The sequence below is a fragment of the Pan troglodytes genome, chromosome 6, assembly GCF_028858775.2.
Source record: "Pan troglodytes isolate AG18354 chromosome 6, NHGRI_mPanTro3-v2.0_pri, whole genome shotgun sequence".
Taxonomy (NCBI): domain Eukaryota; kingdom Metazoa; phylum Chordata; class Mammalia; order Primates; family Hominidae; genus Pan; species Pan troglodytes.
Window position 1 is genome coordinate 11,252,388 of NC_072404.2, and position 25,216 is coordinate 11,277,603.

The 25,216-nt window shown below is 51.7% G+C and overlaps 1 protein-coding gene across 9 annotated transcripts in view; it reads right to left on the bottom strand.

Moving 5' to 3' along the window:
- The window catches only part of TNRC18 (trinucleotide repeat containing 18), a 119,151-nt gene that overhangs the window by 17,722 nt on the left and 76,213 nt on the right, over positions 1-25,216 (bottom strand). For 8 of the 9 annotated variants that reach the window (XM_054655453.2, XM_016957059.4, XM_016957060.4 and 5 more), the window contains 4 exons: positions 21,091-21,339; positions 8,153-8,580; positions 5,469-5,501; positions 665-817 (listed from right to left, as the gene is read on the bottom strand). In XM_054655453.2, the coding sequence (XP_054511428.2) occupies positions 665-817; positions 5,469-5,501; positions 8,153-8,580; positions 21,091-21,339 (863 nt within the window). The remainder of the gene's footprint in view (positions 1-664; positions 818-5,468; positions 5,502-8,152; positions 8,581-21,090; positions 21,340-25,216) is intronic. The other variant, XM_054655452.2, reaches the window with a different exon arrangement.

The following is a 25,216-nucleotide window of genomic DNA, read 5'->3' on the forward strand; positions in this document are numbered from 1 at the left end:
TCTCTGGAAACCTGGAGCCACAGTCAGGCAGCAGGGGGAATCTGTCATGTGCATGGCAGGGATCCCAGTTAGGGACACCCCAGAGGCCAGGGGGAAGGTGAAATGGGCCCAAAACCCAGCTGGCCCATGCTCAGTACTCAGTGCTCAATACTCAGTACTCTGTGCTCAGTATCAGCACTCAGCACTCAGTACTCACTACCATACCTCTGTCCATCACTATGGCAGGTGCCTCCGTTCCCTTCTTAGAGAAACTTCAGCAGCATCTCCACCCAATGGGCTTGAGGAAAAACCACTCGGGCAGGGGCTAGCAGGTGTGGGGAGTGGACATGCCATCATCTGCCACTCGGGCAGATTCACCCAAGCCTGAGGGCCCTGTGAGGACCTGGTGCTGGGCTGGGGGCCTGTCACCCAGGTCTCCTCGTGTCTGTTCCAGTGTCCCTCGCCCCCGCTAGAGCAGACATTTCCTGAGGACAGGAGCAGAGTCCCAAGTATCTCCTTATCCCTGGAGTGTGGGGACGGCCACATCACCCTCGTCACCCGCAACCTCTCTGAGCCACAGCTATAGGGAGGGTGAATACAGAGCAGCAGGTGGAGCCCCCTGCCCTGACCACAGGAGCATGGCTGAGCCCCCCACAGCCCCCAACCAGGGCACGGTGAGCCTCACCTCCTTCTTCACCTCCTTCCCTTTGGCCTTGGCTTTGCTCCTTTTGGCAGCGGTCAGGGAGCTGGCGTGAGGAGCCCTGGCCTCAGAGGGCAAGGCAGGAGCTCGGGGCGGCGGCAGCCCAGCTCCTGGCCCAGACTCTTTCCCTTTCTTCTTCTGGAGGAGGAAGCAGCAGAGAGGAGCCATCAAACGGCAGGGAAAGCGCAGGCAGCACCCCTGTCCCCCTCACTCACCCACCCCCAAGTTCTGTGCCACCCCAAGTGTGCCCTCCCGGGAGGAACAAAACACCCCTTCTCTCTCTCCCTGCAAGCGTTTTTGGTTTCGGTTTTTTTTTTTTTGAGACGGAGTCTCGCTCTGTCACCGAGGCTGGAGTGCAGTGGCGCGATCTTGGCTCACTGCAAGCTCTGCCTCCCGGGTTCACGCCATTCTCCTGCCTCAGCCTCCCGAGTAGCTGGGACTACAGGCACCCGCCACCACACCCAGCTAATGTTTTTGTATTTTCAGTAGAGACGGGGTTTTACCGTGTTTGCGAGGATGGTCGCGATCTCCTGACCTTGTGATCTGCCCGCCTCGGCCTCCCAAAGTGCTGGGATTACAGGCGTGAGCAACCGCGCCCTGCAATTTTTTTTTTTTTTTTTTTTTTTAGAGACAAGGTCTCTCTCTGTTGCCCAGGCCAGAGGACTGTGGCACCATCACCACTAAATGCAGCCTCGACCTCCTGGGCTCACGTTATCCTCCTACCTCAGCCTCCTGAGTAGCTGGACTACAGGTGCACACCACCACACCCAGCTAAGTTTTTATTTTTTATTTTTTTAGAGACAGGGTCTTGCTATGTTGCCCAGGCTGGTCTCAAACTCCAGGTCTCAAGCAATCCTCCCGGCTTGGCCTTCCAAAGTGCTGGGATTACAAGCTGTTTTTAACGTGTATTATCTTATTACTAGTATATATTACTTGTTGCCCCGTCTGCCCAAAAAAGACACCACTGAAGTGTATATATGTTGCAAGTTCCTCTCCAGTGACCCTCCTACCAACTCCACAGAGTCAGCTACTAGTAACAGCATGGTGTATCCTTCTAGAACTTTCCACAAGCACACACAACCCTGTAAATATGAAGGCTACGCAGACACAACCATGCACACACAGTATTTAAAAAAAAAAAAAAAGTGGGAATTTACCAATAGTCCTGCTTTGCAACGTTTCCCCTCAACATGACTGATACATATGAAAGGAGCTTCACTTTAACAGCAACCTATTGAGCCAAGGTATGGAGAAACCGTAATGCACTTACTTTAACCACCCCCGTGATGAGAAGGGCCTGTAGGCTGCCTCCGTTTTTTCACTCTCTGTTTTGTTGTTGTTTTTGAGACAGGGTCTCGCTGTGTTGCCCAGGCTGGAGTGCCATGGCACAATGACAGCTGACTGATAGCCTCAACCTCCTGGGCTCAAGCAATCCTCCTGCCTCAGCCTCCCAAGTAGCTTGGACTACAGACATGTACCGCCATGCCCAGCTAAAAAATCTACACTTTCTAAAAGGGACACGTCTAAAACAAACGGCCATTAGCTGGGCATGGTGGCAGGTGCCTGTAATCTCAGCTACTCGGGTGGCTGAGGCAGAAGCATCACTTGCACCCAGTAGGCGGAGGTTGCAGTGAGCCGAGATCGCGCCACTGCACTCCAGCCTGGGCAAAAAAGAGCAAAACTCCGTCTCAAAAATAAAATAAAATTAAGGAAAAAAAAAAAAAAAGGCCAGGTGCAGTGGCTCCTGCCTGTAATCCCAGCACTTTGGGAGGCCAAGGTGGGCGGATCACGAGGTCAGGAGATCGAGACCATCCTGGCTAACACGGTGAAACCCCATCTCTACTAAAAATATAAAAAAGTAGCTGGGCATGGTGGCACACGCCTGTAGTCCCAGCTACTCGGGAGGCTGAGGCAGGAGAATCGCTTGAACCAGGAGACGGACGTTACAGTGAGCCGAGATCGTGCCACTGCACTCCAGCCTGGGCGACAGAGTGACACTCTGTGTCAAAAAACAAACAAACAACAACAACAACCAAAACAAATGGCCAAGGCCAGGAGAGGTAGAAAAGTAATAAATAAAGATAACAATGGTCAAATGTTACCAAGACAACAACAGAAGTCACAGCGTCCATATCCAAAATGAAAGTCAAAGCAGAGAGCATTAAAAGAAACAAAAAATGGTATGTTCTAGGGAAAAAGAATATACAGTTTAATCCCCATTTTGGGGGGGAAAAATATATATGTGTGTGTGTGTGTGTGTGTGTGTGTGTGTGTGTGTGTGTGTGTCTGTGTGTTTTATTTTCTTGTTGCTGCTGAACTCTTTAATGCAAGTCATCCTTCTGGAATCAGAGGCATCTTAGGCGCTGAAAGAATGTTAGTGGCGCTGTCCCCTTATCTCTGGGATCCGTCATTAAGCAGATAGCTGCAGCTCCTGGTACATGTCCCTGCAGCTGTACCCACGGGGGAACAAAAGGAAATGACAGCAGAAAAAAAAAGGCCTGAATGGATTTTTCTTTTCTTTATCTTCCAAATTACTGTTATAATCAGATAAAGCCAGTAACTGTTTCTTTCCCTTTGATCAGAAAACCCACGGCTGGGAGCCTTCCCCTACTTTTTTGTAAAAAAAAAAAAAAAGTAAATAAGAAAATAACTTCCGACGTGATAGAAGTTCTGTACGCAAAACAGAGACGCTGCCTGCTTTGGTAATTACGACAGCAAAACACCATCACCAACCAAACCACCAACCGCCAGCAGGGTCAGTGGCAGGAGACAGGCAGGCAGTGGGATGGCATTCAACCATTTACAAATACTGACAGCCAGGCGCGGTGGCTCACGCCTGTAATCCCAGCACTTCGGGAAGCCAAGGCAGGCGGATCACTTGAGGCCAGGAGTTCGAGACCAGCCCAGCCAACATGGTGAAACCCCGTCTCTACTAAAAATACAAAAATTAGGCGTGAGGGCACGAGCCTGTAATCCCAGCTACTCGGGAGGCTGAGACAAGAGAATCACTTGAAGCCGGGAGGCAGAGGTTGCAGTGAGCTGAGGTTGCACCACTGTACTCCAGCCTGGGCCACAAGAGTGAGACTCTGTCGCAAAAAACAAAAAAAATACTGATGTCCAGGTGTGGTGGCTCACGCCTGTAATCCCAACGCTTCGGGAGGCCAAGGCAGGAGGACTGCTTGAGCCCAGGAGTTCAAGACCATCCTGGGCAACATAAGGAGACCCCACCCCATCTGCACGAAAATAATTTTTTTTTTAATTAGTCAGACGTGGTGGTATACACCTGTAATCCCAGCACTTTGGGAGGTCGAGGCAGGAGGATCACTTGAGCCCAAAAGTTTGAAACCAGCCTGGGCAACACAGTGAGACCACCTTCCCCGCCGCCGCCTTTTTTTTTTTTTGAAACGGAGTCTCGCTCTGCCACCCAGGCTGGAGTGCAGTGGCACAATCTCGGCTCACTGCAACCTCCGCCTCCTGGGTTCGAGCAATTCTTCTGCCTCGGCCTCCCGAGTAGCTAGGACTACAGGCGACCGCCACCACACCCGGCTACTTTTTTGTATTTTTTTAGTAGAGGCGGGGTTTCACCATATTGGCTAGGCTGGTCTCGAACTCCTGACCTCGTGATCCACCCGCCTCGGCCTCCCAAAGTGCTGGGATTACAGGTATGAGCCATTGCGCCCGGCTGAGACCACCGTCTCTTATTAAAAGAAAAATTAGCAAGGTGTGTTGGTGTGCCCCTGTGGTCCCACCTACACAGAGGAGACTGAGGCAGGAAAACTGCTCGAACTTGGAAATTTGAGGCTGCAGTCAGCTACAATCACCACTGCACTCCAGACTGGGAAACAGAGCAAGACTCTGTCTCTTATAAATAAATACAATAAAAATATTGATAGAAGGCCAGGCGTGGTGGCTCATGCCTATAATCGCAACACATTGGGAGGCTGAGGTGGGCCGATCACCTGAGGTCAGGAGTTCGAGATGAGACTGGCCAACATGGCGAAACCTTGTCTCTACTAAAAACACAAAAATGAGCCGAGCATGGTGGTGAGCGCCTGTGATCCCAGCTACTCGGGAGGCTGAGGCAAGAGAATCGCTTGAATCTGGGAGGCAGAGGTTTCAGCGAGCCAAGATCTCACCACTGTACTCCAGTCTGGGCAGTAGGACAGATTCTGTCTTTAAAAAAAAAAAAAGATAGAAAATAAAAGTAAAAGCCCATCCCATGTGGCAGTGCACATGATATAACACAGACTGAACTAAGTCTGAAAAGCAGAATACAGCCAGGCGTGGTGGCCCACAACTGTAATCCCAGCACTTTGGGAGGCTGAGGCGGGCAGATCATTTGAGGTCAGGAGTTCAAGATCAGCCTGACCAACATGGTGAAACCATGTTTCTACTAAAATACAAAAATTAGCTGGGCATGGTGGTGGGCACCTGTAATCTCAGCTACTCGGGAGGCTGAGGCAGGAGAACTGCTTGAACCTGGGAGGCGGAGGTTGCAGTGAGCCGAGTTTGTGCCACTGCACTTCAGCCTGGGCGACACAGTGAGACTCCGTCTCAAAAAAAAAAGGATAGCTATCTGTCCAAGGTTACAGCAGTGAATGATCAATAGAGTTGGGTTTTGAACACTGGGGACGTAGCTTCAGTTCTGGCTCCTTAACCACTGGGCTACATTGCCTCTTTGGGCCTTTCCCAAGAGTTCCTTCTGTTGGAGGCCCAGGGTTTCCAATTCCTGGCATCTGAACAGCTGAATACCCAGCTATTATATCCAGCTATAATACCAGAGGCTCACCCAGTGTCTGCCTTTTGATACTGTAGCAGGAACCTGGAACAGAACAGATTCATTGTTGACAAACGGAGGCTCAGACACCCAAGGAAAATCACCCCACATCTCAGCATCCCAAGAACAGACACTGTTAATGTGTGGTAGGTGCCCCCCAACACACCCAGCTAATTTTTTTATTTTTAGTAGAAACGGAGTTTCACCATGTTGACCAGGCTGGTCTTGAACTCCTGACCTCAGGTGATCTGCCCACCTCGGCCTCCCAAAGTGCTAGGATTACAGGAATGAGCCACTGCAAACAGCCTTTTTCTTTATTTTGAGACAGAGTTGTGGGTTCTGTTGCCTAGGCTGGAGTGAGGCAGTATGATCATAGCTCACTGCAGCCTTCACCTCCTGGGCTCAAGCAATCCCCCTGCCCCAGCTTCCAGAGTAGGTGGGACTATAGGCACTGATCACCACCACTCCCAGCTAATTGTTTTTTTTGGTTTTTTTTTTTTTTGGTAGAGGCAGGGTCTTGCTATGTTGCCCAGGCCAGTCTCAAAACTCCTGGCCTCAAGGGATCCTCCCAACTCAAAGTGCTGGGATTGCAGGCGTGAGCCACCGCAGCCAGTCTGGTGCCTGTCCATATGTGAGCCACCTATAGAGAGCGGTTCATAGGAGAAACCCACTTCACACAGTCCTGCATGGTAAGTGTGTGAGGTGAAGGGGTTAGAACATGTCTGGGCCTACTATGTGCTACCTGGTAGCATTATTATTTTATTTTTGGAGACAGAGTCTCACTCTGTCGCCCAGGCTGGAGTGCAGTGGCACAATCTCAGCTCACTGCAACCTCCGCCTTCCGGGCTCAAGAGATTCTCCTGCCTCAGCCTCCTGAGTAGCTGGGATTACAGGCACCCGCCACCAAGCCTGGCTAATTTTTGTATTTTTTAGTAGAGACAGGATTTCGTCATGTTGGCCAGACTGGTCTCAAACTCCTGACCTCAAGTGATCCACCCACCTTGGCCTCCCAAAGTGCTGGGATTACAGGTGTGTGCCACCGTGCCCGGCTGAATCATTATTATTATTGTGACTAATTGTGACACCTGTCCTGCAAGGCCTTCAAAAACCTGAGATGGCCTCTGCCACCAGGAGACAAGAGCACAAATCCAAGGTGCCTATGGATGGTGCTTACACTGGCCCCTTCCTCACTACTACCCCTTTGTCAGGAAATCAGTGTGACTCTCACCTTTTTTGTGATCCTCTCTAGAATGTCACCGTTATTTGAGGGTTCCTCCTATATCAAGGGCTCAGGGTGGAGAGGTATTTTGACAGAATACCGTCAAAACCTAGCTGTTAAGTCTGAACGCATCCAAATAGGAGGAAGAAGCAACTGGCCATCAGCTTCCTAGTGGCCAGTGCAAAAAGGGTAACAGGCCCGATTATAAAGTTGTCTAAAAGCAAGTTTTCTTAATCTGGGGTGTTCATAGAGAGAATTTAGGAAATCTGTAAATGGGTAGGAAAGAAAATCCCACCTGCATTTTCACATTTTAACCTCTAAAAAAAAAAATGGGGTTTTCCTTCAGGTGAGAGTGGAGGCCACAAACCACAAAAGTACCAGCAGCGCCGGTGAAACCACAGAGTCTTGCAGCAACGGAAACCACAGAGACTTGCAGCACACAATAGTTACTCCAGGGACCTTAAAACATCCTTTACACTGCTTCAGAAGTACAGCACTAGCCGGGTGCAGTGGCTCACGCCTGGAATCTCAACACTTTGAGAGGCTGAGGCAGGAGAATAGAGTTTGAGACCAGCCTGGGCAATGCAGCAAGACCTTGTCTATACTTAAAATTTAAAAATTAGCTGGGCACAGTGGTATGCACCTGTAGTCCCAGCTACTCAGGAGGCTGAGGTGGGAGGGCTGCTTGAGCCCAAGAGTTCAAGGTTGCAGTGAGCCATGATCACAGCACTGCACTCCAGCCTGGGTGACAGAGTGAGACTCTGTCTCTAAAATATAAAATAATAAAATTTTAAGTACGGTATTTACTAGACCCATTGGCAGATGTGTTTATTAATTAAATACATCCCTAAAGGAACGTATAGGTACCATATCACAGAAGGGTCTTTTCAATATTTTGATAACTATGATCACTATCACTGTCTTCCTTTGGGGTCCCAGGTATCTTATTCACTTTTTAAAGTCGTCTTCTGAGACAGGAGAAAAGAGAGTAAGGACCTCTGTAAGATACGGGTGGTCAAGCATGGTGGCTCATGCCTGTAATCTCAGCATTTTGGGAGGTTGGGGCAGAAGAATCACTAAAGGTCAGGAGTTCAAGATCAGCCTGGGCAACATAGCGAGATCCCGTCTCTACAAACAATAAATTAGCCAGGTGCAGTGACATGTGTCTGAAGATCCAGCTATTTGGGAGGCTGAGGCAGGAGGACTGCTAGAGGCCAGGAGGTAAAGGCTGCAGTGAGCCATGATCAGGCCACTGCCCTCCAGCCTGGTGACAGAGCAAGACTTGACTCTTAAGAAACAAAGGAACAGGTGCCCAGCTCCTGCTGGGGCTAAGTCCTAGCAGGGGCTCCGGGCGGGCCTGGAGCCGAGTACATGGTTAACAGTGAAGCCGCTTCCCTAGGCTGGGAGTGGAGAGGGCCCCTCCCTCACGGAACCCCAGGGACCCTTCTGCGGCCCCCCCTCCCAGCGCGGCCCCTACCTTCCTGGGGTCCTTCCTGTCCTTTGCACGCCCGGCGTCCTTGCGCGGGCTCAGGGGGCCGCCCTTGGCGCAGCGGCTGGTCTTGGTGGCGGGCGCGGTGCTGACGGGCGCAGGTGCAGCAGCCGAGGCGTCGTGCAGGAAGATGCGCTCGCTGCGGCGCCGCGTCCACAGGTCGTCGTCGCTGGCCTCGGGCCCCGCCTCGAAGCCAGGCTCCTTGGGGCCCCGCAGCTTCCGGGCCTTGCGCCCCTTCTCCACCGCCAGCTTGGCCTTGTCTGGGCTGCTGGGGCCGGGACCGCGGGCGCCAGGCGTGGGTGCGGCCAGGGAGGGTCCCGGCTCCCCCAGCCCCTTCTTGGGCCGCAGCAGCCCCGCAGGCGACCGCTTGCGCACCTTGACCTCGCTCTCTGAGTCGGTGTACTCGAACTCTGTGCCTGAACGCGGGAGGAGGGCGCGCTGGTCACAGCCTCGTGGGGACCCCGTCCCTCCCACCCAGCCACATGGACACCATTCCTCCCCCGCGGGACCTCCCTGCCAATGGCAGCGCTTCTGCCCGTTTCCAGGAGAGGAAACTGAGGCCCAGAGGAGAAAGACTCACCGGGACCACGCCTGTCCCTACGCCTGTCCCTACGCCGCCTCGGCTGCCCGGACGCTGCTCCCAGCCCCTTGCCCCATGGGAAGATCCTGGGCCCCTTGAGCTCCTCCAAAACCCCATGTGACTTGTGGAAATCCCAGAAGCCAGGGCAGCTGGGCAGGACGGGCCCCACACCTGCAGGGCAGCAGCCCTCTAAGGCAGGCAGGCGGGGAAACCCGCAGAGAATCCCCAAGCCCCGCTCGCCTTCTCTCCCCGGTTCTTGGTGCTGCCTGTCGGAACTGGGTGGTCCCAGGAATCGTCCACTCCCACTGCCCTCTCTACACGACATGGCCATCCCCAGCAGCCCTCCTCCCACCCCAGGCCCCACCCATTGCACAGCCAAGGCCCTGCTTCCCTCTGTCCTGGATCCTGGGTCCCAGCTCCCGGGCTGCTTGAATGCACAGCCTCTGAGCACAGCCACCCAGCAGTCACCCAGCACCCACCATCCCCACTCATTCCCAGCTGCAAGCTTTGCTCTCTGCCATCCCCTCTGCACAAAGCACCAGCTCCCCCGACCTCTCCTTGGAACGGCGCTAAGTCCTTCAGAAGGAGACCCACCCCACAACCCGGGAAGTCCTCTCTGGCCGCACCTCTGTTGTCACAGGCAATGCCACACCTTCGCATTTCTGTCCATGCCCAGGTCCCAGCTTATCCCAGCCTGCCCTGACCCTGGGAAGCAGATCCGAGTTCTCTGGGATCTCCAGCTCAAGCCCCAGGTCAGAGCTGGTGTCCAGGAAAAGAGTGTGAGTGAGGCGTAGATGGCACTGCTCCCCAGGACAGGGGCTCCAAGGTGCCTTCACTCAGGGATGCAATCTATGACAGTCCCTTGCGTTAACGACCTCAGGGAGAGCCACTGATCTGCCTTAAATCCTCCAGCACATAAGCCGAAAAGCCAAGGCCCAATCCCAGGCCTACTGACCCCTGGGGGGCAGCCGTGAGAGGCTTGCCCTGCACTGCCCCGGTAGATGAAGCCACAGCAACAGGGGCTGGCGGGGGCTGCCCAGTGGGAAAAAGTCACCAGCAAAGTGTAATAATCCTATTAATTAACTTTTTTTTTTTTTCTTGAGACGGAGTCTCGCTTTGTCGCCCAGGCTGGAGTGCAGTGGCGCGATCTCAGCTCACTGCAAGCTCCGCTTCCCGGGTTCATGCCATTCTCCTGCCTCAGCCTCCTGAGTAGCTGGGACTACAGGTGCCCACCACCACGCCTGGCATTTTTTTTTTTTTTTTTTAGTAGAGACGGGGTTTCACCGTGTTAGGCAGGCTGGTCTTGAACTCCTGACCTTGTGATCTGCCTGCCTCGGCCTCCCAAAGTGCTGGGATTACAGGTGTGATCATTAATCTTTTGCTAACAAGACTTTCCAACTTTCCACTGTGCAAGGAGGCAGCAAGGGGCTTTTGAGGCTGATGTGGGTGCAGGCCACAGGCATGAGCGCTCTGCTCTGGGTATGACAGAATGAGGTACCACCCCGTAACAGTCCCCCCAGAGATCCATTGGAACACCTGGCGTACGTAATCCTTCACAGGCCCATTGTGTATGGTGCAGGGAGGGACAGTAGACAGAGAGGAGGCTCACGTGGAGGGCAGAGAGTGAAGTCACAGGAGGCAGATCTCCCTGCACCCTCTACCCTGGCACTAGACACGGTCTTCTTGGCACACACAGCAGGGAAGGTGGGGCCCACATAGAAAAGAAATAGAGTCCCGCTGACCTCAGCACCAGGAAAGAGAAGTCTAGAAACTGGCAACACAGAAGAGAATAGAAAGCGAGCCAGTGGCCAGGCACAGTGGCTCACACCTGTAATCCCAGCCCTTTGGGAGGTCAAGGCGGGCGGATCACCTGAGGTCAGGAGTTCAAGACCATCCTGGCTAACATGGTGAGAAACCTGTCTCTGCTAAAAATACAAAAATTAGCCGGGCATGGTGGCGGGTGCCTATAGTCCCAGCTACTCGGGAGGCTTAGGCAGGACAATCACTTGGACCCGGAGGTGGAGGTTGCAGTGAGCAGATATTGCACCACTGCACTACAGCCTGGGCCACAGAGTGAGAATCTGTCTCAAAAAAAAAAAAAAAAAAAAAAAAAAAATTTGGCCAGGCACAGTGGCTCACACCTGTAATCTCAGCACTTTGGGAGGCCAATTTGGGCAGATCACAAGGTCAGGAGTTCAAGACCAGCCTGGCCAACATGGTGAAACCCCATCTCTGATAAAAATACAAAAATTAGCCAGGCATGGTGGTGGGCACTGTAGTCCCAGCTACTCAAGAGGCTGAGGCAGGAAATTGCCTGAACCAGGAGGCAGAGGTTGCAGTGAGCCGAGATCGCGCCACTGCACTCCAGTCTGGGTGACAGAGTGAGACTCCGTCTAGAAAAAAAAAAAAAAAAAATTAGAAAGGGAGCCAGAGAGAGGTCCCCATGCTCTCTCTCTCCCCAGTGTCTCTAAATGGCCCTGAAACTACCTATACACAGAATAGACTCCAAGCAGCCCAGGGCTCAGCAAAAAGTGATCTGAACAGAGGCCAGAGATACCACCTAAGAAATTGGACTTCAAGTCCCACCAAGGAAATATCTGCTAAAACAAAGGAGATTATATTCACTGGAAAAAAAAAAAAAAAGGCATTCTGACTCTCCACAACCTCAGCCCCACAATGTCCAAGATACAGTCCGAAATTACTAGACAAGGCCAGTCACAGTGGCTCACACCTATAATCCCAGCACTTTGGGAGGCCAAGGCGGGCAGATCACTTGAGGTGAGGAGTTTGAGACCAGCCTGGCCAACATGGCAAAACCCCATTTCTACAAAAAATACAAAAATTATCTGGGCATGGTGGCATGCATCTGTAATTCCAGCTACTTGGGATACTGAGGCACAAGAATTACTTGAGCCCAGGAGGCGGAGGTTGCCATGAGCAGAGATCACACCACTGCACTCCAGCCTGGGCAACAGAGCGAGACTCTGTCTCAAAAAAAAAAAAAAAAAAAATTACTAGACAAATGAAGAACCAAGAAAATGCATCACATTCCAGAGAGGAAAGAAAACCAACTAAACCTGACCCTGAGATGAACCACATGTTGGAACGAACAGCCAACGATTCTGAAATCCTCAAAGAGGTGAAATAAAACTTGTTTTCAATGCAACTTGTTTTCAATGAATGAAAATTTCACCAGAGAAATAGGAAGGACAAAAAGAAACAACAGAAAAGAACCAAATGAAACAATTGTAAGTATAGAACTGGCTAGGCACAGTGGCTCACACCTGTAATCCCGGAATTTGGGAGGCTGAGGCAGGAGGATCCCTGAGGTCAGGAGTTCAAGACCAGCCTGGGCAACATAGCAAGACTCTGTCTCTACAAAAAATACAATAATTAGCCAGTCATGGTGGCATGCACCTGTGGTCCCAGCTACTCAGGAGGCAGAGGTGGGAGGATCACCTGAGCCCAGGAGATTGAGGCTTCAGTGAGCCATGATTGTGCTACTGCATTCCAGCCTGGGTGACAGAGCAAGACCCTGTCTCAAACAACACAAAGAAATTATAAAACTGAGATGTACAATTTCAGAAATAAAAAATCCATGGAGGGGATCTAAGAGCTGAATGGATATGATTAAGAGAAAAGTAAGCGAGTGAGTTTATGAGTTTGGGTGTGGGGGAACCAGCCTCAGAGACCTGTCAGATAACAAATGGTCAAATGTATGTTAAACAGGAAAAGAAAGAACAAGAAAAAATGCTTGAATATTTGCTTTTCCTCAATAGCTGAAATCTTCCCAAATTTGATGACAAACAGAAACTTGCAGATGTTGGGTGTCAGATAAACACCAAGCAAAATAAACATTAACAAATCCGCCACGAGGCATGCCACAGTCAAACGGCTGACAAAGATAAACACGAACCCCCAGGAACAACAAGAAAAATGTAACCTATCACTTCCAAAACAATCGTCTGATTAATGGCGAACTTCTCATCAGAAACCAGAGGCCAGAAGAGAGCAGGACATCTTCTAAGGACTCAAAGAAAAAAAAAAAAAACTGTCAACCCAAAATTCTATATCCAGTAAAAACATCACTGAAGAATGAAGGTGAAATAGAAACATTTTCAGGTAAGAGAACACTAAGAGGCCGGGCATGATGGCTCACACCTGTAATCCCAACTACTCGGGAGGTTGAGGCAGCAGAATCACTTGAACCCAGAAGGCGGAGGTTGCAGTAAGTCAAGATCGCGCCATTGCACTCCAGCCTGGGTGACAGAGTGAGACTGTTTCAAAAAAAAAAAAGGAACACCAAGAAAATTCCTCACCAGCAGCTCTACAAGGCAAAACTGCTAAATGAAGTTCTTTGGGCTGAAACTGCAGGAAAACTGGAATCCTCAGACAAGAATGAAAAGCAACAGAAATAATAAATATCTGAATAAATACAAAAGACTTTGTTCACTTTTCCTCTTAATTTCCTTATAAGCCATTTAAATGATTAAAACTAAGTTTGTGGTCGGGTCCGGGGGCTCATGCCTGTAATCCCAGCACTTTAGGAGGCTGAGGTGGGTGGATCATGAGCTCAGGAGTTCAAGACCAGCCTGGCCAAGATGGTGAAACCCCATCTCTACTAAAAATACAAAAATTAGCCAGGCGAGGTGGGAGGTGCCTGTAATCCTAGCTACTTGGGAGACTGAGGCAGGAGAATCGCTTGAACCCTGGAGACGGAGATTGCAGTGAGCCAAGATCACGCCACTGCACTCCAGCCTGGGCGACAGAGTGAGACTCCATCTCAAAAAACAAAACAAAACAAAACAAACAAACAAAAAAAAACTAAGTTTGTAACATTGTCTTTAGGGGTTGATACCATGTGAAAAAGTATTACATATAATATAAAATATGAGGTATGATATGGACTTACAAAGTTGCAAGATTTCTGTATTTTATGTGAAAAAAACATGGTAAGTGGATGTAAAAAGGAATGTATATTGTTATCTCTATTTTCTATTTTTAAAAATGACAAAATGATACTGAGAAAGCTAACAGGAAAATTAAAATGGAATTCTTAAACATATTCAAATAAATTTGTTTAAAAGGCAAGGAGAACCAAAAATTAGACAAAAAACTAAAGAGTAAGACACTAATAAACTGAAAGGCAAAGCATGAAAAAGGTATACCACGCCAACTGTAACCAAGAGAGCTGGCGTGGCTATACTAATAACAAACAAAATAGACTTTTTAAGACAAAAATTGTTACTAGCAACAAAGAAGAACATTCTAAAATGATAAAAGGGGCCGGGCGTGGCGGCTCAGGCCTGTAATCCCAGCACTTTGGGAGGCCAAAGTGGGCAGATCATCTGAGGTCAGGACCAGCCTGGGCAACAGGCAGAGGTTGCAGTGAGCTTAGATTGTGTCACTGCACTCCAGCCTGGGCAACGCTGCACATTAAAAAAAAAAAAAAAAAAAAAGAGCTCGGCACAGTGGCTCACGCCTGTAATCCCAGCATTTTGGGAGGCCAAGGCAGGCAGATCACGTGAGGTCGGGAGTTTGAGACCAGCCTGACCAACATGGAGAAACCCCGTCTCTACTAAAAATACAAAATTAGCCAGGCATGGTGGCGCATGCCTGCAATCCCAGCTACTTGGGAGGCTGAGGCAGGAGAATCACTTGAACCCGGGAGGCGGAGGTTGTGGTGAGCCGAGATCATGCCGTCGCACTCCAGCCTGGGCAACGAGAGCAAAACTCCATCTCAAAAGGAAAAAAAAAAAAAAAGGCATTCTGGCTCTCCACAACCTCAGCCCCACAACGTCCAAGACACACAATCCAAAATTACTAGACAAGGCCAGGCACAATGGCTCACACCTGTAGTCCCAGCACTTTGGGAGGCCAGTGAGGGCAGATCACTTGAGATCAGGAGTTCGAGACCAGCCTGTGCAACAGAGCGAGGCCTCTTCTCTACAAAAAATTGCAATTGTTTTGGGGCTCCGTGAACAGTGCCCATATGAGATGGGAAACTTCACCAACACATGTGTTTTTTTGTTTCTTTTTTTTTCTTTTTTTTTTTTGTGTTTTCTTGTTTTTTGAGATGGAGTCTCACTCTATTGCCCAGGCTGAAGTATGGTGGTGCAGTCTCGGCTCACTGCAATCTCCGCCTCCCAGGCTCAAGCGATTCTCATGCCACAACCTCCCAAGTAGCTGGGATTACGGGTGCCCACCACCACACCTGGCTAGTTTTTATGTTTTTAGTACAGATGGGCTTTCACCATGTTGGCCAGGCTGGTCTCAAACTCCTGACCTCTGATGGTCCATCTGCCTTGGCCTCCCAAAGTGCTGGGATTACAGGCGCAAGCTATCGTGCCTGGCCAATGTGTGTGTGTGTTTTTTTTTTTGTTTTTTTTTTTTTTTTTGACAGAGTGTCACTCTTGTCACCCAGGATGGAGTGCAGTGCAATGGCCCGATCTCTGCTCACTGCAAACTCTGCCTCCCAGGTTCAAGCGATTCTCCTGTCTCAGCCTCCAGAGTAGTTGGGATTACAGGCGCCCGCCACCACATCTGGATAATTTTTGTATTTTTAGTAGAGATGGGGTTTCATCGTGTTGGTCAGGCTGGTCTCGAACTCCTGACCTCAAGTGATCCACCCACCTCGGCCTCCCAAAGTGCTGGGATTACAGGCATGAGCCACCACACCCGGCTGTATGTTCTTTATATAGCAAGGAAGAAAAAAAAAAAGTGTGTGTTGACTGCTCCGCCAACCGGCCGTCCTCATCTCTCTCCCTCTCCTTGGGCCTCCCTATTCCCTAAAGCACAACAATACTGAAATTAGGCCAATTAATAATCCTACAATGGCCTCTAAATGTTCAAGTGAATTGAAGAGTCACATGTCTCTCACTTTAAATCGAAAGCTAGAAATGATTAAACTTAGTGAGGAAGGCTTAAGCCAGTCAAAAGCCAAGATAGCCTAGAAGCAAGGCCTCTTGTGCCAAACTGCCAGGCTGTGAATGCAAAGAAAAAGTCCTTGAAGGAAATTTAAAGAGCTCTGGTGAACACACAAATAAGAAAGTGAAACAGGTTCATTGCTGACATAGAGAAAGTTTGAGTGATCTGGAGAGAAGATCAAACCACCCTCAATATTCCTTGAAGCCAAGCCAAATCCTCATCCACAGCAAGGCCCCAACTCTCTTCAGTTCTGTGAAGGTTGAGAGAAGTGAGGAAGCTGCAAAAGAAAAGTTTGAAGCCAGCAGAGATTGTCTCATGAGGTGTAAGGAAAGAAGCTATCAGTTGGGCACGGTGGCTCACGCCTGTCATCCCAGCACTTTGGGAGGCCGAGGCGAGAGGATCATTTGAAGTCAGGAGTTCGAGACCAGCCTGGCCAACATGGTGGTCTACTAAAAAAACACAAAAATTAGCCAGGCGTGGTGGCGGGTGCCTGTAATCCCAGCTACTTGGGAGGCTGAGGCAGGAGAATCACTTGAACCCGGGAGGCAGAGGTTGCAGTGAGCTGAGATTGCACCACTACATTCCAGCCTGGGCAACAGAGTGAGACTCCATCTCAGAGAAAAAAGAAAAGGAAAGAAGCCGTCTCCATAACATAAAAATGCAAGGATAAGCAGCCAGTGTTGATGGAGAAGCTGCAGCGAGTTCTCCAGAAGATCCAGCTAGGGTCACTGATTAAAGTGGCTACACCAACCAATGGATTTGCAATGTGGACAAAACAGCCTTCTAAGAAGATGCCATCTAAGGCTATCATAGCTAGAGAGAAGTCAGTGCCTGGTTTCAAAGCTTCAAAGGACAGCCCGACTCTTGCTGGGGGCTAATGCAGCTGGGGACTTTTAAGTTGAAGCCAATGTTCAATTACCATTCTGAAAACCCCGGGGTCCTTAAGAATGATGCTAAATCTCCTCTGCCAGGGGTCTAGCAGTGGAACAACAGGCCGGCTGCAGTGGCTCACACCTGTAATCCCAGCACTTTGGGAGGCTGAGGCAGGCGGATCATGATGTCAGGAGATGGAGACCATCCTGGCTACCACAGTGAAACCCTGTCTCTACTAAAAAAAAAGCACAAAAAAATTAGCCAGGCATGGTGGCGGGCACCTGTAGTCCCAGCTACTCGGGAGGCTGAGGCAGGAGAATAGCATGAACCCAGGAGGCAGAGCTTGCAGTGAGCAGAGATCACGCCACTGCACTCCAGCCTGGGCGACAAAGCAAGACTCCATCTCAAAAAAAAAAAAAAAAAATGATGCTGAATCACCTCTGCCACTACTCTATCAATGGAAGAGCAGACCAGGTGTGGTGGCTCACACCTGTAATCCCAGCACTTTGGGAGGCCAAGGCAGGAGGATCATTTGAGGTCAGGAGTTCAAGACCGGCTGGGCCAACATGGGGAAACCCCATTTCTACTAAAAATACAAAAATCAGCCACATGTGGTGGTGCACACCTGTAATCCCAGCTACTCGGGAGGCTGAGGCAGAAAAATCACTTGAACCTGGGAGGCGGAGGTTGCAGTGAGCCAAGATCGCACCACCACACTCCAGCCTGGCAAAAGAGCGAGACTCCGTCTCAAAAAAAAAAAAAAAAAAGGGAATAACAAAGCCTTGGTAACAGCATCTCAGTTCACAGCATGATTTACTGAATATTTTAAGCCTGCTGTTGAGACCTATTGTTCACGAAAAAAAATTCCTTTCAAAATACTACTGCTCATTGACAATGTACCTTGTCACCCAAGAGCTCTGAGGGAGACGTACAAGGAGATGAATGTTGGTTCCATGGCTGCTAGCACGGCGCCCATTCTGCAGCCCATAGATCAAGGAGTAATTTTGAATTTCAAGTCTCATTATTTAAGGAATATAATTTGTAAGGCTACAGCTGCCACGGATGATGATTCCTCTGATGGATCTGGGCAAAGTAAATGGAAAACCTTCTGGAAAAAATTCACTATTCTAGGCTGGGTGCAGTGGCTCACGTCTGTAACCCCAGCACTTTGGGAGGCCGAGGCAAGTGGATCATTTGAGGCCAGGAGTTCCAGACCAGTCTGGCCGACATGGCGAAACCCTGTCTCTACTAAAAATACAAAAATTAGCCAGGTGTGGTGGCGGGCGCTTGTAATTCCAGCTACTCGGGAGGCTAAGGCACAAGAACCGCTTGAACTGGGGAGGCAGAGGTTGCAGTGAGCCGAGATCGCACCGCTGCATTCCAGCCTGGGTGACACAGCGAGACTCAGTCTCAAAAAAAAAAAAAAAAAAAAAAAAGAAATTGATTCCAACCCTCGCGGACAACTATGAAAGGCTCAAGACTTCACTGGAGGAAGTTACTGCAGACGTGGTGGAAACAGCAATAGAACTCAAGTTAGAGTGGAGCCTGGAGATGGGACTGAATTGTTGCAATGTCATGAGACATTTGAAAAGATGAGGAGCTGCTTTTTATGGAGGAGCAAAGAAAGTGGTTTCTTGAGATGGCATCTACTCCTGGTGAAGATGCTGTGAACACTGTTGAAATGACAAAGGATTTAGAATATTGCATAAGCTTAGCCGATAAAGCAGCAGCAGGGTTTGAGAGGACTGCTTCCAATGTTGAAAGAAGTTCTATAGGTAAAACGCTATCACAGTATTGCATGTTACAGAGAAATCTTTCTTGAAACAGTCAATCGATGCAGCAAACTTCACTGTTGTCTTATTTTAAGAAATTGCCACAGCCACCCCAACTGTCAGCAACCACCACCCTAATCAGTCAGCAGCCATCAACATCGAGGCAAGACCCACCATCAGCAAAAAGATTACAACTCACTAAAGGTTCAGATGATCGTTAGCATTTTTGGCAATACACTATTTTTAAGATATGTACAATGTTTTCTTAGACATAATGCTATTACGGCCAGGCATGGTGGCTCACGCCTGGAATCCCAGCTCTTTGGGAGGCCGAGGCGGACAGATCACCTGAGGTCAGGAGTTCGAGACCAGCCTGGCCAAGATGGGGAAACCCTGTCTCTATTAAAAATACAAAAATTAGCCAGGCGTGGTGGTGTGTGCTTGTAATCCCAGCTACTCGGGAGGCTGAGGCAGGAGAATCACTTGAATCCAGGAGGTGGAGATTGCAGTGAGCAGAGATCACGCCACTACACTTCAGCCTGGGTGACAAAGCGAGACCGTATCTCAAAAAAAAAAAAAGACATAATACTATTGCACACTTAAGAGACTACAGGATAGTGTAAACATATGCTTTTGGTTTGGTCTTTTATTTTTGAGACAGGGTCTCATTCTCTTGCCTGGGCTTCAGTGCAGTGGCGCATTCTCGGCTCACTGCAGCCTCGACCTCCCGAGCTCCAGTGATCCTATTACATCAGCCTCCCAAGTAGCTGGGACCAGAGGCGCGTGCTACCGTGCCTGGCTAATTTTTCTGTTTATTTTTTGTAGAGATGGGGTCTCGCTCTGTTGCCCAGGCCGGTCTTGAACTACTGAGCTCAAGCAATCCTCCTGCCTTGGCCTCCCAAAGTGCCGGGATTGTAGGTGTGAGCCACCATGCATGGCCAATAATCTATTTTTTAATTAAGGTATGTACACTGTTTTCTCAGACATAATGCTACTGCACACTTAATAGGCAACAGTATAGTTTAAACGTAATTTTATATGAACTGGGAAACCAAAACATTCATGTGACTTGCTTTACTGTGATATTTGCTTTATGGTTTGGAAGCAACCCTGCAGTATCTCCAAGACATGCTTGTGTACCCAAAGGAATGAGAAGGAAGAAAATAACAAAGAGTAGAAACCAATGAAACTAATCACGTCTAGCCAGACTGGCCAAGAAACAGAGTAAGAAGAAACAATCTGTATCAGCAATGAAAAAGGAGACATCACTACAGACCCTTCAGACAGTCAACGCAGAATAAAGGAATAATTTGGACCATATGCCAATACCTTGGGCGGTCTGGGTGAAATGGATGTTTGGGGCTGTATGAATAGCAAGTGTAAATGTCTGAGGGTACTAGCCTGGCTGGTGCATTTAGGGGCTGCGGACAGGATAATGTTGTCCAAGCAATCAGAGTCTGATGGTGGTGGGTCAGACAGGTAGCACTGATCAGAGGGCAGCGGGAAGCCATTTGGAGGTTCTGGGCAGAAGAGTGGCCTGGCCAGGTGTGCACTCTGAAGACACCCTCCAGCTGCTTCTGTATGAAGAATACCTAAGAATAGGTAGCCTTGTAGGGGGCCCTGGTGCCTCTTTCCAGTACTGCCAGGCCTGGAGCCCAGCAAACAATGGCAGGGCATGAGAGGGAGGAGGGGGAAGGCAGGGCCTGGAGCCTGGCTTGGGTGCCACAAATGGGGTTCCAAGACACTGGAGGTCAGGGGTGGGGCTTTGCTCCACGAACCTGCAGAGGGCATGAAGCCAGGGGCAGCTGGGGGGCCTTCAGGGGCAGCGATACCTGTTTTCCTGTCCTAGCCCCTGCCAGGAGAGCCTCATACCTACCCCTACTATGGCTCAGAAAAGGATGCCGGGGGGGTCAGAAGGACCCTCCCCTGCTGGGGCCAGGGGAACTCAGAGCCTGAACACATACATGCATGACCATCTCCATCTCCGGCACTGACCCCAGCTGCAGGTGAGCTGCGTCCGTGTGAGGGCACTCAGCCCAGTGAGAACAGGGAGGGCCCACGAGAGGGTCCCAAGAAGGCAGGGCCCTGATGCAGGGAAACAGTCAGAGACGGAGAGACAGGAAAGACATGGACCGGGGTAAGCGCCAGCTGCCTGCCCAAGTGTGAGTGCCCGCTGCTTTGGTTTACCTATCTGGATGGTGGGCAAGTCAAAGAGAGCTTGGTGCCTGCCCACCCCACCTGACTCCTCCAGGCTCAAGCCCAGGCCACATGAGGCCTGTCCCACCCGTTCTCCCATGGCACAGACCGCACCCCCACCATCCCACAAAGTCTGAATGAGATGCGCTCTCTCTTCTTTCTACCGTGACGTGGCTGTTCCTTCCCCTGCACCTGTGTCTCGGCTAGCCCCACGTCTCTCTCACAGGCCAGACTGGGTGTCACCAACCTGGAGTGGCCCCTGCAAACCCCAGGCTGGGTCAGGGACCTCCATGGAGCTCCCGCAGCCCCTCAAGTGCCCAAAACAGGGCTGTGTTTGCTGGCAGTGTGAGACTGAAGGAGGTCGCCCTTTGCAAGGCAAAGAATCCCCTCCTTGGAGATAGCAGGCCAGGGCCCCTGTCGCCAGCATCCCTGATCAGCACGGGGCTGGCCCACGAGGCTGGGGTTCTGCCCATTCCCAGCTCTGCATCTCTGAGCCTCAGTTTCCTCACCTGTGGGATGGGGCAATGGCGTCCGCCCCTCCCACCCACCCCCACCGCAGCCCGCCTGCTGCCACTTACCCAGCAGGCTCTGCCGCTCCTCTTTCTTCCGGGCCTTCTGCTTGGCCTCCAGCTGTACCACAGACAGGGATGGACCCACCGTGGGGCTGGGGAGGGCGCTGGCGGCGAAGCGTGCCAGCAGGCCCAGCCCACTCTCCTCCAGGCCCGGCGACAGGGCCCGCTCCCGGGCACCCAGCCTGTAGCCGCCACCGCTGGCCTCGTCCTCCTCCTCAAGCTCCTCCTCCTCGTCCTCCTCCTCCGAGCTCTCATCTGGCGTGCAGAAAACAGGGACCGAGTCAGAGCCTTGGCCTTGGCGAGGGCCACCCCCCACCGCCCCCTGGCCCAGAGTGGCCTCTGGGCTCCAGCCTAGTCCCTCAGTCCTGAGCAGGGGGCCGCTGGGGGTGGATGCAGACCCCGCCCACGGGCTCCCCCCATCCGATGGCCCAATGCCCCCGGCCAGCTGAGCCCAACGCGGGCATCCCAGAAAGCCCGGAGGTGGGCAGCGGCCTTGTGTGTCAGGGTGGGCTTCTGTGAGGGGCACCAACATGCACCTGTGCTGTGGCAGGGGCCAGACACACGGACAAGGACTGGAGACAGCGTTCTCCACGGTCACACGCGCACACGCCCCAACACACAACACAGAGGCAGGAGGAGAAGGAAAGAGGAAGCGGAGGGAGGTGAGCAGGGAAGAGGGCCCTGGGGACTCAGGCTAGGGGTTCTGGGCACAGGTGCCCGCGGCAGCTTCGCCAGCTGAGTCCTGGGGGCTGGCGGCAGGAGAAGGTGGAGTTCGGACTCTTCCTGGGGGCCAGGGGACGCCCATGGCTTCAGCCCCGAGAAGGGATCTGGAGTCTAGAGTTGACTCCTGGCATCGCTTGAACCCGGGAGGCGGAGGTTGCAGTGAGCTGAGATCGCATCACTGCACTCCAGCCTGGGTGACAAGAGTGAGACTCAGTCTCAAAAAAATAAAATAAAATAAAGTTGACCCCGGCCGGGCACAGTGGCTCACGCCTGTAATCCCAACACTTTGGGAGGCCGAGGCAGGAGGATCACTTGAGCCCAGGAGTTCCAGACCAGCCTGGGCAACGCAGAGTCCCCGTGACTAATTTTTTAGAAAAATTAATTTAAAAAAATTAAGTTGACTCCTAGCAACTCCCCCATTCTGGGGAGGCTGGGCAAGTCCTCGGCCCTCTCTGAGCCTCTATTTTCTCACCTGCAGCAAGGGGTGACCCTCCCAGCCCACTGGCTCAGCCAAGGCCGGGGTCCAGAGAGAATCATTTGCATGGAGGAGAAAGCGATTTGCAAGCTTAAAGACAATCAAACAGAAACAGGGCCACCCCCGTGACTTGCAGGCAGGAACTGTGCTGTCCCCATGCCCAGGGAGCTAAAGTCAGCTGTGACTCTTCACTCATGGGATGCCCAGGAAGGGCAGGGGTAGACTGAGGCCCAATGGGGTTAAGCACTCGGGCAGTAGAAGAGCAGGCTCGAACCCAGAGCTGGCAGACTGTCTAAAGAAGCCCCAGGGCCGGGCAAGGTGGCTCACTCCTGTAATCCCAGCCCTCTGAGAGGCTGAGGCGGGAAGATCTCTTGAGGCTAGGAGTTCAAGACCAGCCTGGGCGACAGAGCAAACCTTGTCTCTACAAAAAAAAAATTTTTTTTTTTTTTTTGAGATAGAGTCTCGCTCTGTCACCCAGGCTGGAGTGCAGTGGCACGATTTCGGCGCACTGCAAGCTCCACCTCCTGGGTTCACGCCATTCTCCTGCCTCAGCCTCTCGAGTAGTGGGACTACAGGCGCCCACCACCACACCAGACTAATTTTTTTTTTTTTTTTGTATTTTTAGTAGAGACAGGGTTTCACCGTGTTAGCCAGGATGGTCTCCATCTCCTGACCTCATGATCTGCTCGCCTCAGCCTCCCAAAGTGCTGGGATTACAGGCATGAGCCACCACACCCGGCCCCCCCGCAAAAATTTTAAAATTAGCCAGGCGTGGTGGCTTACACCTGCAGTCCTGGCAACTCCGGAGGCAGAAGCGGGAGGATCGCTTGAGCTCAGGAATCCAAGGCTGCAGTGAGTTATGGTGGCACCACTGCAGTCCAGCCTGGGTGACAGAGCGAGACCCTGTCTCAAAAATAAATAGGCCAGCACAGTGGCTCACGCCTGTAATCCCAGCTCTTTGGGAGGCCGAGGCATGTGGATCATGATGTCAGGAGTTCGAGACCAGCCTGGCCAACCTGGTGAAACCCCATCTCTGCTAAAAATACAAAAATTAACCGGGTGCAGTGGCGGGCACCTGTAATCCCGGCTACTCAGGAGGCTGAGGCAGAAGAATCACTTGAACCCCGGAGGCGGAGGTTACAGTGAGCCGCGATCGCACCACTGCACTCCAGCCTGGGTGACAGAACGAGACTCCGTCTCAAAAAATAATAATAAGTAATAAAAACTTTAAAAACATAAAGAAGCCCCAGCCTGCCTCTCTGGTCGGTGACTTAAGATGAGCTTCATCCAGTAACCTTCCCTGCCTGCCTGAGAGTCTGCAGTCCCCGGAGCCCAGCCCAGGCTCTCAGGACAAAGGCAGCTGGCAGACAGGAGGCTCCCTGCACACAAACCAAAACCCCCCACCAAAAAGAGAGACCGTCTTGAGGCAGACACTTGCTTCCAAGGACGGGCAGGTGGAAGGCCTGAGAGAGCAAACTCTGCCCTGAGATGCAATATCCAAAGTGCCACCCATGAGCAGGTGACAGGGGTGCCCATCTGCCTCACGGACCAGAGTGCTGGGAGCGGGAAAGTGACTCTAGGGGCCGCAGGGCTGGAAGGTGGCCCCTTCCAGCAAGAAGAGGTGGACACATGACCCTTTCTCTCCAGGGCGGGGAGCAGTCTAGGCTCGGATAGACAGACGGGGAAGACGGACAGCCAACTCCACAGTCTCCTGCCAACGCCCCAAGCCGCCTGCTTGCTTAAGCAACTTGTGGCCAAAAGTGGTGGCCCCAGAGGTGCCAATGAGGGCAGAGGTTCTGTCTACTCATGTATCGGAGAGAGCCCGGATTTCTGCTGGGCCACCTCAGAGAGGAAGGCGGTGAAGGTGATGAGTCTGAGGAGTCCGCAGAGGAGTAGAGGGAGGGAGGGAGGGAGGGAGGGAGGGAGGGAGGGAGGGAGGGAGGGAGGCAGGAGCCAGAGGGAGAGGGAGGAGGTTTGTTAAGAGGGTGAGAGGGGAGACTGGCCCCCGGAGCAATGGATGAAGCAGGCTGGAGAGGCCAGCCAGGCAGGCGGGGGCAGGCAGGCAGGCAGTGCACACTTGCGATCATTCACATTGCAGGCGTCACATGGCTCTGTCTCCGCCCCAGTGGGCCACAGCGGCAAAGCAGGCTAAGTGTAGGCAGACTTTTCAACAGCGCCTGGGTCCCCCACATCAGGTCTCCCTGGGGTGGGCCAATTTGAGCAGGGTGGTGGGCAGGGGGCTGGTTGTGGGATGGGGGCAGGGGGTTGGACGTGAGGCCAGGGATCTTCCCTTCTAGCCACTCAGGTGCGCAGACTCCAGAAATCTTTCCCATCCAGAGGAATTCTCAAGCAGCTGGGGCTGCGGGGGGAGGGCGAGCTCTGGGTTTCTGGATGCCCGCAACGTCCACGCCAGAGCCCAGAAAGCCGAGAGCAGCCCAATGCCAGCACCTCGGCATGGGAGACCCTCCCGCCTCCCTGCGTGCTTGACAAGGCCACACCCGCTGCTCCTGCGGGGTCTGGTGCACACTCCGCTAGCGTCCGCAGCAGGCTGGGGAGCAGAGGGGCTCTGAGGACCAAGAAAACCTTTCTGGAGTTATCCACACCTGAGGCAATGCAGCTTGCCGAGGGCTGGGGACAGGGAGGGGGAAAAAAAGTCCCATCAAAGTAACCCAAGGAAATGCAGAAAAACTTTTATTATTATTATTTAAAGAAAAAAACAACAACAAAAAAAAGATCTTGGCTCAGGACATGGGGTTGGCGGTGACAGGTTGGTGGTAAATGTCAGAGCGATCTGCTGCTGCCAGACCCGGTGGGGGCGAACCCCGAGGAGGGAGGTGCACGGAGGACAGAAACAAAAGCGTTTTGCCTACCTACGGAGCAACGAGCCAGGCTCGCACCCAAGCTCAGTGACCCGCTGCGCCGTCTGCCCTACTC